The 12903-nt window shown below is 34.9% G+C and overlaps 1 protein-coding gene across 1 annotated transcript in view; it reads left to right on the top strand.

Annotated features, from left to right (window-relative positions):
• The window catches only part of DIAPH2 (diaphanous-related formin 2), a 914924-nt gene that overhangs the window by 299975 nt on the left and 602046 nt on the right, over nucleotides 1-12903 (top strand). The window contains exons 14-15 of the mRNA XM_012650030.1: nucleotides 457-777; nucleotides 11994-12108. Of these exons, the coding sequence (XP_012505484.1) occupies nucleotides 457-777; nucleotides 11994-12108 (436 nt within the window). The remainder of the gene's footprint in view (nucleotides 1-456; nucleotides 778-11993; nucleotides 12109-12903) is intronic.

The raw sequence follows: 12903 nt of genomic DNA, 5'->3' as shown, positions 1-12903 counted from the left end.
TAAAGCTAATTGGCCCCCAAGGGAATTGAATCCATAACCTTGTATTAATTATCTTATATTCAAAACCAAGTAGTCTAATAGGTGCAAGCCATATACAGTACTTCTTTGCATATATTTATAGTGAAAGGTAATTTTTCATTATTTTGGAAAAATATTTCACAAAATTTTGTAAGATACCAACTTTCCCAGCATTAGCGTATTAGCAGAACTAGTCATTGTTTAGAGTTTATAATGCTTATCAAAAATCTACACAATACTTTTTCATGTATTAATACTATTAAACCCTTAGATGTTATCTTAAGTATTTATCTTAAGTATTTAGCAACATCTAAATAAAGTGTATATAATCTTAAAAATTAAATAAGGCATATATCATCTTAAACCACAAATGTCTACCAATATGTATTCTTTGTGCTATATTTTAGAAGCATTCAACTTGGGTTTTTTATATTTCAGGGACATGGACTCTCAGCTTCATCAGGAAATCTAGGTCCTCCTCCACCACCTTCATTGCCAGGAGCTGGCCTGTCTCCACCACCACCTCCACCACCACCACCTCTACCTGGAGTAATTGCTCCTCCTCCCCCGCCTCCTTTACCTGAAATGACTGGGATACCACCACCACCACCACCACCTTTGTTTGGGGGGCCCCCTCCACCACCGCCCCTTGGAGGAATTCCTCTTCCCCCAGGAACATCATTTGATCTACCTTATGGAATGAAGCAGAAAAAATTATACAAACCTGAAGTGTCCATGAAGAGAATCAATTGGTCAAAGGTAATACTATAACTAGAGTTCTTTGACTTTATCTGGCCATGGTTGATCATTTATGTGTAAATAACTACATTGCTACATGTAAGTTTGTATGATGTTTGAGACTATGACTACTGACTCTTTTGCTTTCCTAAGAGCTTGGCTAAGAGTTTATCATCTTATGTTCATCTTTGAGTTCAATATCTAGATAACTGGAAACTCCCCAGATAATTTGAAATTATGAAGAAGTCAAAAGGAAAACCAAAGTGGTGTAGAGAATAATATTTGCAATATATGAACAGATGAAAAACAATTTGATTCTTTTACCATTGTTAAGTACTATATCTTCTAATTTTTTTTATTGATACACACTTTTACATATTTATGGGGTACATGTGATATTTTGATACATGCATAGAATGTGTAATGATCAAGTCAGGGTATTTAGGATATCTATCACCTCAAATATTTATCATTTCTTTGCGTTGGGAACATTTCACATCTTCTCTTCTAGCTATTTTGAAATATTAAATATATTGTTGTTAACTATAGTGACCCTACTGTGCTATTGAACATGAGAACTTATTCCTTTTATCTAACCATATATTTGTACCCATTCACCTATATCTCTTCATCCTCCAAGCCCCACACCCTTCTCAGCCTCTGGTAACTATCATTCTACACTCTAACTCCATCAAACCTACTTTTTTAGCTCCCACATATGAGTTAGAACATACAATATTTGTCTTTCTGTGCCTGGCTTATTTTACTTAACATTATAACCTCCAATACCATTGATGTTGCTGCAAATGACAGGACTTCATTCTTTTTTTGTGGGTCAAAAAACGTATTTCATCGTGTGTATATACCACATTTTCTTTATCCATTCATCTGTTGATAGACTAAGGTTGATTCCATATTTTTGCTATTGTGAATAGTGCTGTAATAAATACGGGTATGTAGGTATCCTTTTAATATACTTATTTCCTTTCCTTTGGATAAATACCTAGTAGTGGGATTGCTGTAATATATGGTAGTTCTAGTTTTAGTTTTTTTGAGAAATCTCCATCATGGCTGTACTAATTTACATTCCCACCAACAGTGTATAAGTGTTTCCTTTTCTCCATATCCTTGCCAGCATTTGTTATTTTTTGTCTTTTTGATAATACCTATTCTACCTGGGATAAGATGATATCTCATTGTAGTTTTTGATGTGCATTTCCCTGATGAGTAGTGATACTGAGCATTTTTTCATATACATGTTGGCCATTCTTCTGAGAAATGTCTGTTCAGATCCTTTCCCACTTTTTAATGGGATTATTTATTTATTTATTTATTTTTTTTTTTGCTGTTGAGTTGTTTGGGTTCCTTGTATTTTCTGGATATTAGTCCTTTGTTGGATGAATAGTTTGCAAGTATTTTCTCCCGTTCAACAGATTGTTCAACTCTGTTGATTGTTTCCTTTGCTGTGCAGTTTTTTAATTTAACATAGTTCCATTTATCTATTTTTGTTTTTGTCGCCTATGCTTTTGAGGTCCTAGCCTTAAAATTTTTGCCTAGACCAATGTTCTGGAGCATTTCTCCTATGTTTTCTTCTAGTAGTTATATAGTTTGGGGTCTTATATTTAAGTTTTTAATACATTTGAGTTGAGATTTGTATATGGTGAGAGATATAGGTCTAGTTTCATTTTTTTTTTTTTTTTTGTATATGAATATCCAGTTTTGCCAGCAGCATTTATTAAAGAGGATGTAGGTTCTTGGCACCTTTGGCAAAAATCAGATGGCTGTAATATGTGGATTTATTACTGGGTTCTCTATTCTGTTCCATTGGTCTATGTGCCTGTTTTCATAGTGATAGCATGCTGTTTTGGTTAATATAGCCTTGTAGTATGTTTTGGAGTTGGACAGTGTGATGCTTCCAGCTTTGTTCTTTTTGCTCAAGATAGCATTGGCTGTTTGGGCTCTTTTTTGGTTTCATATGAAATTTAGAATTCTTTTTTCTATTTCCATAAAGAATGTCATTGGTATTTTAATTGGGGTTGTATTGAATTTGTAGATTGCTTTGGATAATATGGTCATTTAAACAATATAAATTCGTTTATTCCATTAGCACAGAATGCTGTTTCATTTGTTTGTGTCCTCTTAAATTTTTTTTTATCAGCATTATGTAGTTTTCCTAGTAGAGATATTTCACTTTGGTTAAATTTATTTCTAGGTATTTTATATATATTTTTTGTAACTATTGTAAATGAGATTGCCTTCATGATTTTTTTTTATATTTATAGGTACATAATAGTTGCATATATTTATAGGGTACATGTGATATTTTCATACAGGCATACAATGTGAATTAATCAAATCAAGATAAATGATCTGTCACCTCAGACATTTATCATTTCTTTGTTAGGAACTCCAGTTTCACTCTCTTAGTTATTATAAAGTACACCCGAATTTATTGTTGATTATAGTTGTTTTGTTGTGCTATCAAATACTGTTCATTCTAACTAACTATTTTTGTACCTATTAACCATACCCACTTTATCCCCCCTCCACTACCCTTCCCAGCCTCTGGTAACCATTATTCTACTTTCTGTCTCCATGAGATCAATTGTTTTTAATATTTAGCTCCCACATATGAGTGAGAACACGCGAGATTTGTTTTTCTGTGCTTGGCTTCTTTCACTTAACATAATTTTCTCAAGTTCCATGCATGTTGTTGCAAGTGGGAGAATTTCATTCTTTTTTAAGGCTATATAGTATTCAATTGTGTATATATACCACAATTTCTTTATCCACTGATCTGTTTATGGATACTTAGGTTGATTCTAAATCTTGGCTGTTGTGAATAGTGCTACAATAAACATGGGAGAACAGATATCTCTTTGATATACTGAATTCCCTTACTTTGGATATATATTTAATATTGGGATTGCTGGATCATACAGTAGTTCTATTTTTAGTTTTTTGAGGAAACTCCATAGTGTTTTTCATAGTGGTTGTAATAATTTACATTCCTACAAACAGGGGACAAGGGTTCCCCTTTCTCCATATCCTCACCAGCATTCATTATTGCCTATCTTTTTGATAAAAGCCATTTTAACTGGGATGAGATGATATCTCATTGTAGTTTTGATTTGCATTTCTCTGATGACTAATGATGTTGAACATTTTTTTAAATACCTGTTGGAAATTTGTATGACGTCTTCGGAGAAATGTCGATTCACATCCTTTTCCCATTTTTTTAATCAGATTACTTGATTTTTTTCCTATTGAGTTGTTGGAGCTCCTTATATATTCTAGTTATTAATCTCTTGTCAAATGGGTAGTTTGCAGATATTTTCTCTCATTCTCTGTGTTGTCTCTTCCCTTTGTGGATTGTATCCTTTGCTGTGCAGAAGCTTTTTAGCTTGATGTGATCCCATTTGTCCAATTTTGCTTTGGTTGCCATGTGTTTTGGCGATATTACTCAAGAAGTCCTTGCCCAGATCAATGTCCTGAATCATTTCCTCAATGTTTTCTTTTAGTAGTTTCATAATTTCCAGTAGTAGATTTAAGTCTTTAATCCATTTTGATTCTATTTTTTATATATGGCAAGAGGTAAGCGTCTAGTTTCATTCTTCTACATATGGATATCCAGTTTTCCCAATATCATTTATTGACGAGACTGTCCTTTCCCCACTGTATGTTTTTGGCACATTTTTCAAAGACAAGTTCACTATAGATGTGTGGATTTATTTCTAGGTTCATTATTCTGTTCCATTGATCGATATGTCTGCTTTTATGTCAGTACCATGCTGTTTTCATTACTACAGCTCTATAATTTGAAGTCGGGTAATGTGATTCCTCCGGTTTTGTTCTTTTTGCTCAGGATGGCTTTGGCTATTCTGGGTCTTTTGTGGTTCCATATAAATTTTAGGATTATTTTTTCTATTCCTGTGAAGAATTTCATTGGTATTTTTTTTTTCTTTTATTTCAGCATATTATGGGGGTACAGATGTTTAGGTTACGTATGTTCCCCTTGGTCCCCTCCCCAAGTCCGTGTTTCAAATATGTCCATCCTTCGGGTGGTGCGCATTGCACTCCTTGTGTATACAAATACCCGTCCCCTCCTCCCTTCTCCCCCCTCCCAATTTCATTGGTATTTTGATGGGGATTGCATTGAATCTGTAGATTGCTTTGCGTAGTATGGACATTTTATCAGTATTGATTCTTCCAATCTATGAGCATGGAATAGCTTTCCATTTTTTGGTGTCCTCTTCAATTTCTTTCATCAATGTTTTATAATTTTCGTTACAGAGATCTTTCACTTCTTTGGTTAAGTTTATTCCTAGGTATTTTATTTTATTTATAGCTATTGTAAATGGGATTACTTTCTTGGTTTCTTTTTCAGATTGTTTACTGTTGGCAAATACAAATGCTACCGATTTTTGTATGTTGATTTTGTATCCTGCAACTTTTCTGAATTTGTTTATCAGTTCTAATAGCTTTTTGTGTGTGTGTGGAGTTTTTAGGTTTGTCTGGATATAAGATCACATCATCTACAAACAAGGATAATTTGACTTCTTCCTTTCCAATTTGGATGTCCTTTATTCTTACTCTTGTCTTATTGCTCTAGCTAGAACTTGCAGTTCTACATTGAATAACAATGGTGAAAGTGGGCATCCTTGTCTTGTTCCAGATCTTAAAGGAAAGGCTTTTGGTTTTTCCCCACTCAGTATGATATTCACTGTGGGTCTGTCATAGATGGCTTTTATTGTGTTGAGGTAAGTTCCTTCTATATCCCGTTTTTTGAGAGTTTTTATCACGAAGGGATGTTGAATTGTATCGAATGTTTTTTCAGCATCAGTTGAAACAATCATATGGTTTATGTCCTTTGTTCTATTGATATGATGTATCACACTGATTGATTTGCATGTTCTAATCATCCTTGCATCCCTGGGATGAATTCCACTTGATCATTATGAATATTTTTGATTTGTTGTTGAATTCAGTTTGCTAGTATTTTGTTAAGCATTTTTGCATCTACATTCATCAGAGATATTGGCCTGTAGTTTTCTTTTTTTGTTGTTTCTTTGTCTGGTTTTGGTATCTGGGTGATCAGGCCTCATAGAATGAGTTTGGGAGTATTCCTTCCTCCTCGATTTTTGGAATAGTTTAAGTAGGATTGGTATTAGTTTTTTGAATGCTTGGTAGAATTTCGTAGTGAAGCCATGAGGTCCTGGGCTTTTCTTTGATGGGAGACTTTTTATTACTGCTTCTATCTTGTTACTTGTTATTGGTTTATTCGGATTTTGCATTTATTCCTGGTTCAATCTTGGTAGGTTGTATGTGTTTAGGAATTTATCCATTTCTTTTAGGTTTTCCAATTTATTGGCATATACTTGCTCATAATAGTCTCTAATGATCCTTTGAATTTCTAGTATATCAGTTGTAATATCTCCTTTTTCATCTCATTTTATTTATTTGGGTCTTCTCTCTTTTTTTCTTAGTCTGGCTAAAGGTCTTTCAATTTTGTTTATATTTCAAAAAAATAACTTTTCATTTCATTGATGTTTTGTTTTTTTGTTGTTTCAATTTCATTTATTTCTGCTCTGATCTTTATTATTTCTTTTCTTCTATTAATTTTGGGTTTGGTTTGCTCTTGTTTTTCTAGTTCTTAGAGACGTATCCATCGTTAGGATGTTTATTTGAAACTTTTCTGCTTTTTTAATTTAGGCACTTATTGCTTTAAACTTTCCTCTTATTGATTTTACTATGTCACATAGGTTTTGATATATTGTGTTTTCATTTTCATTTTTTTTGATAAATTTTTTAATTGTCTTCTTAATCTCCTCGTTGACCCTCTGGTCATTTAGGAGCATATTGTTTCATTTCCATGTGTTTGTTTAGTTTCCAGTGTTCCTTTTGTTATTGATTTTTATTTTTATTCCGTTGTGGGTGCAGAAAATCGTTGGTATGATTTTAATTTTTTTGAAGTTTTTAAGACTTGTTTTGTGGCCTAACATATGGTCTATCCTTGAAAATGATCCACATGCTGAGGAGAACATATATTCTGCAGTTGATGAATGAAACGTTCTGTAAATATCTATTAGTTCTATTTAGTCTATAGTGCAGATTAAGTCTAATGTTCCCTTATTGATTTTCTGTTTTGATGATCTGTCCAATGCTGAAAGTGGAGTGTTAAGGTCTCCAATGATTAATGTATTGGGATCTATCGCTCTCTTTAGCTCTCATGATATTCACTTTATATATCTGGATGTTCCAGTTTTGAGTGCATAAATATTTAGAATTGCTGTATCTATTGCCGGATTGTCCCCATTATCATTATATAATGATGTTCTTTGTCTCTTTCTACAGTTTTTGTGTTGAAATCTATTTTATCCGATATGTATTGCTACTCCTGCTCTTTTGTAGTTTCCATTTACATGGAATATCTTTTTTCCATCCCTTTATTTTCAGTCTATGTGTGTCTTTATAAGTGAAATAGGTTTCTCATAGAGAACACATGATTGAATCCTTTTTTTTTTTTTTTTTATCCATTCAGCCACTGTATTGTAGAGTTTAGTCCATTCACATTCAGTGGTATTATTGATAGGTAAGGACTTACTACTGCCATGTCGTTATCTGCTTTCTGCTTGTTTAGTGGTCCTCTCTTTCTTCTTTCCTTCCTGTCTTCCTTTGTTAAAGGTGCTTTTCTCTGGTGGTGTGTTTTAATTTCTTTTTATTTTTCATGTGTCTGTTGTAGGTTTTTTGCTTTTAGGTTACAATAAGGCTTGCAAAAAACATTTCATTACCAATAATTTTAAGCACATGACAACTGTGCTTATAAACACACAAACAAATAAACAAGTAAAGATAAATCTAAAAGAAAGTCTACACTTTAACTCCATCCCCCCCTTTAACTTTTTGTTGTTTCCATGTATATCTTTTTATACTATCTATCTTTTAAAAAGTTGCTTTAGTCATTTGGTAGGTTAGTCTTTTAGTTTTCCTACTGAAAATATAAGTGGTTTATATACAACCATTACAGCAATAGAATATTCTGTATTTGTGCACTTACTGTTACCAGCAAGTTTTATAATCTTCAGATGATTTTTTGCTGTTCATTACCATCCTTTTTTTTATATACTGAGGAACTCCTTTTAGCATTTTTTGTAGGATAGGTGTGGTACTGATGAAATCCCTCAGCTTTTGTTCATCTTGGAAAGTCTTTATTTCTCCTTCATGTTTGAAGGATATTTTTGCAGGATATAATATTCTAGGGTTAAGGCTGTTTTCCTTCAGGCCTTTGAATATGTCATGCTACTCTCTCCTGGCCTATAAGATTTCCGCTGAGAAGTCTGCTGCCAGACATATTGGAGCTCCGTTATATGTTATTTTTTTTTCTTAATTCCCTTAGGGCCTTTTCTTTATTTGTGACCTTTGGGAGCTTGATTATTAAATGCTTGAGGTAGTCTTGTTTGGATTAAATCTACTTGTTGTTCTATGACCTTTTTGTACCTAAATATTGATATCTTTCTCTAGGTTTAGAAATTTTCTATTATTTCTTTGAATCAACTTGATACCCCAACCTCTCTCTCTACCTTTTCTTTAAGGCTAATATCTCTTACATTTGCCCTTTTGAGGCTATTTTCTAGATCCTGTAAATGTGCTTCATTCTTTTTCAGTCTTTTTTCTTTTTTTCTTCTGACTGTATCTTCAAATAGCTTGTCTTCAAGCTCACTAATTCTTTCTTCTGCTTCATTAGTTGTGCTGTTGAGAGACTCTGATGCATTTCTCAGTTTGTCATTTGAGTTTTTCAGCTCCAGAATTTCTACTTGACTTTTTTTATTATGTCAATATCTTTGTTACATTTCTCTGATAGGCCTCTGAATTCCTTTTCTCTGTTGTCTTCAAGTTCACTGGGCTTCGTCAGGACTGCTGTTTTGTATGTTTTGTCTGAAAGGTCACATATCTCCATCACTCCAGAATTGGTGACTGGTACCTTATTTAGTTTGTTTCATGAGGTCATGTTTTTCCTGTATGTTCTTGATGCTTGTGGGTGTTGGTCGATTTGTGGGCATTGGAGGGTTAGGTATTTATTTTCCTGCAGTCTGGGCTTGTTTCAACCTGTCTTCCTTGAGAAGGCTTTCCAGATACTCAAAGGGAATTGAGTGTTGTGATCTAAGTCTTTGGTCACTATAGCCATATCAATACTGGGGGTGCCCCAAGCCCAATAATGCTGTGACTCTTGTAGGCTCCTGGTGGTCCTGCCTTGGTAGACTTTGTTTAGATACAGGATAATTCCGTGGATTACCAGGCAAAGTCTCTAACTCTCTTCCCTCACTCTCTGTGCTGGGCTGGTGAAGTTGGGGGAGGAGAGATGTGGGCACTTCCTCATGGCCACTGCAGCTGGGACTATGCCATGTCACACCAGAACTCAGCCCAGTCTTACCCAAAGCCCATGGCTACTTCTGATGTTTATTCACAGCCCAAGTGCTTCTTTATTCACCAGATGGTAAATCTTGCCAGGACTGTGTCCTTCCCTTCAGGGTAGCATCTTTACTTTTGGCCCAGCGTGGGTCTAGAAATGCTATCCAGGAACTATTGCCTGGAATCAGAGGCTTCAGGAGTCTATTTGGTACTTAAATGTTGCTGAGCTGGTACCCAGATTTCAAAACAAAGTCCTCTGAATTTGTCCTTTTCTTTTCCCCATGTGGAAAAGACTGTCCCTGAGCTGCACTGCCAGGAGTTGGGGGAGGTGTGATGCAGGCACTGGCTTAGCCACCACCACCGGTGTCTCACAGGGTCACGTGAACCCCAGGCCTACTGGCTCCTCGCAAGCACAGCCACAGGAATTGACCAAGGACTACAATCTTTATGGCCAGACTTCCTTACAAATTTATTTATTTTAGGGTGCAGACTGTTTTTTGTCACCTCGTTGGTTTCAGGGCTGAGGATTTCCCTCTGGCTGGGCTGATCTAAATGCTCCCTCCATGGGTGCCAGCAGTATTCTGCCCTGTGCTGTGTTCCCCTGTGACAGAGTGGATCTGAGATCCAGTCCAAATTCCCATAATCACTTCACTCTTCCTCCCCTGGGACATACAGATTTTTTTCTCCATTCCGTGTGCTGGTGCAGCACTGCTGGGGGATGGGGGATAGGGGAGGGAGCGGGAGGGGTGATGTAGGCAATATAAGAGTCTTTTCTGCCTTCTTCAGTGCCTCTTTCCTTGATGTAATGTTAAAGCCAGGTACTGTGATCGCTCATCTGATTTTTGGTTCTTCTGAAGGTGCTTCCTTGCATGGATATTTGTTGAATTTGGTGTTTATGCGGAGGGATATTGCTGGAGGTTTCTATTCAGCCATCTTGTTCCCCATGATTTCTTTCTCTGCTTGTTTTTTGCACATAGAAACGCATCTGATCCTTGTATGTTGATTTGTATCCTGGAACTTTATTGAATCAGTTCTAAGAGTTTTTTGGTATCATATTTAGTTTTTTTTTAAATAATATAAGATCATGTTTTCTGCCAAGAGGGACAATTTGAGTTGCTGTTTTCTAGTTTGGATACCTTTTATTACTTTTTTTTGCTTGATTGCTCTGGGTAGGTCTTCCAGTACTGTGTCGAATAGAAGTGGTGAAAGTGGGCATTCTTGTCTTGTTCCAGTTCTTGGAAGAAAGCTTTTCAGCTTTTCCCCATTCTGTATGGCTAGGACTGTAGGAGTCCTCAGTGGAAATGTGGACTGCGGGGGATCTCTCACCCTTGTTCCGCACTGGGGAGACTCTCTGGGCCCCTAACTGATCCTGGCAAGACTGAGCACCTTGCTTCCTTCTTTTTTCGTGCCTGAGGTGTTTCCTGTCACTTCTCTGGTGAATTTCAGTGTTCTCCCTCAGATGCTCCGTTTGATGTGTCATTATCTATTTACTGTTTTGATCCTACTTTGTGGAGGGGGTGAGTGCCAGGTACCTTTAGTCAGTCATCTTGAAGCCTCCCCCTACTTTCTTAAATATAATCATTTTTATTATTGAAACTTATTATTTTTATTCTTAGAGAATGATTATTTGTGTGTGTATTAAACTTTCAAATAGTGTGGAATAGGTGACAATATTAAGTAGTGACATAACCTTATTGTATTTCGATATTATCTGTCGAAATGTTTTCTTTTGAATGTTAATTTGCTTTATTATTATTATGAAATAATATATTTCTTTAAAAAGTTATTATATATATTGACACAGTCCTCATTCACGGGAACTAATCTTCTAACAAAAATACATTTCCCAGACAACCATCTGGGGAAATGACTCATCCAAGAGCATAATTACTGTGATATCTTACAGTGGGTATATTAGTAAGTTGGTTTGACAAGAATGATGGTTAAATCAGTTTTAATGGTTAAGCATATACCTATGTTTTGCTCATAAGAGTAAATACATATGAACGGTTTTAGAATATAGTTATTTTTAATTAGGGGCAACCCACCAAAATACAGGATCCAGAAGCTGTTGGCCCAGTTATCTGCGTGTATAAATGTAATGACGTGTTTGCTAATTTAGCATATAGCATAATGGTACTTTCATATCACAAAACATCATGATGTACTGGAAAATGCACACTTCTAATGTTGGGTTACAGTGTAGTAGTTAAGAGCACCACTTTCTGGAGCTAGACTGTGTGGGTTGAAATCCTAGCTCTATCATTTACCAGTTAGGTAGCCACTTAAGCTTTCTAGGGTTGTTTCCTTATCTTTATCATGGAGATGATAATAGGTCCTGCATCAAAGGGTTATTGTGAGGATGAGATGAGTAAATATATGTAAATCACTTAAAACAGTACCTGACACATAGTAGGAGGTTTGTGTCAGCTATCATTATGGTTTTTGCCGTCAACCTAATCAGTGAACTTGGGTAATTCGCTTTTCTAAGTCTCAGTTTCCCTGTTTTCGAAAATCCAGGAGCAAGAACAACATATGTGAGTTGGGAGAGGGATTTACTAAATTATTTTTAAAACTCCTTCCAGTTGAAGAATTTTAAAACTCTAATTTGCTATATAGCCTATTGCTATCATGTACCTTTTCTGCCCACCAATAGAATTCTGAGAGTTTCCCAAGTAATATTTACTTTATAAGTATTATTTAGATAGATCCTAAAATTGACTTAGCGGATAGATGAATAAAGATTCAACCTTGCTGAAAGTGAATTCTTGGAAAATTTAAATATGAAGTAATAATTCAGAAACTTATCTTTGTTATTTTTGTTTCAGATTGAGCCCAAAGAATTATCTGAGAACTGTTTCTGGTTAAAGGTTAAAGAAGACAAGTTTGAGAATCCAGATCTCTTTGCAAAGTTGGCATTGAATTTTGCTACCCAGATAAAAGGTACATTTTACTTTTTAAAATATAAATTCTTGATTTTGATATATTAGAATTCAGTTCTTTGCTAAAAATTTCTAATAATATATACACATACATACTTTTTCCACACCAGACAGGGTACTTAAAGTATAATTTACTTATTTGATAATAGAGTCCCTTGTTTATCATTGTGGTCCATGAATTTTTGGTATTTTATTTTAATATGACTATTTCGCTAATTATTGCAGAAGTGATAGTTCAATTAAGCATAGAATTTTTTCTTTTTGAATGAGTCTTTACAACTAAGATATGGAAATATTCTATGCTCTCATGCAATTTGAATTAGCACCTTTACCATTCATTTGTCTGATTTATCACAACGTGCCCCAGAATGTGAGAATGTGAATTTTGGAAGATTCAGAGAAAGTGAGAGAGACAAGTAAAAATTATTTCTTTTCAGCTCTTCTATTATATGTTGCATATTGGAGTTGCTTGTGCTGTATTTATTGTTCCTTGTGGGTTGAAGTGAACACACACACTGAAATCCGGGATGATTATTCTGAAGAATTTTGACATTTTTCAAAAATTCCTACCAATTAGGTCTACTTTCTTTGTTCTTATTCGACATAGTAGACATCACATTTAAAGGGTTCTTCAATGACTTGAGAGGTTATCATTAATTATAATCACTTTTTAAAGTTGAAAAATTGCTTAAAGCTAAGTATTCATGCTTATTGCAAAGTATTCATATAGTTTAAAAAAATATGGTTTAAAAGAAGTAAATCTCCCTTCAATCTCAAACTTACAGCTTTTTCCACA

The sequence above is a fragment of the Propithecus coquereli genome, unplaced genomic scaffold (assembly GCF_000956105.1).
Source record: "Propithecus coquereli isolate 6110/MARCELLA unplaced genomic scaffold, Pcoq_1.0 Scaffold31, whole genome shotgun sequence".
Lineage (NCBI taxonomy): Eukaryota > Metazoa > Chordata > Mammalia > Primates > Indriidae > Propithecus > Propithecus coquereli.
Note: the sequence above shows the minus strand (reverse complement) of the source record. Positions and strands in the feature narration are given on the sequence as shown.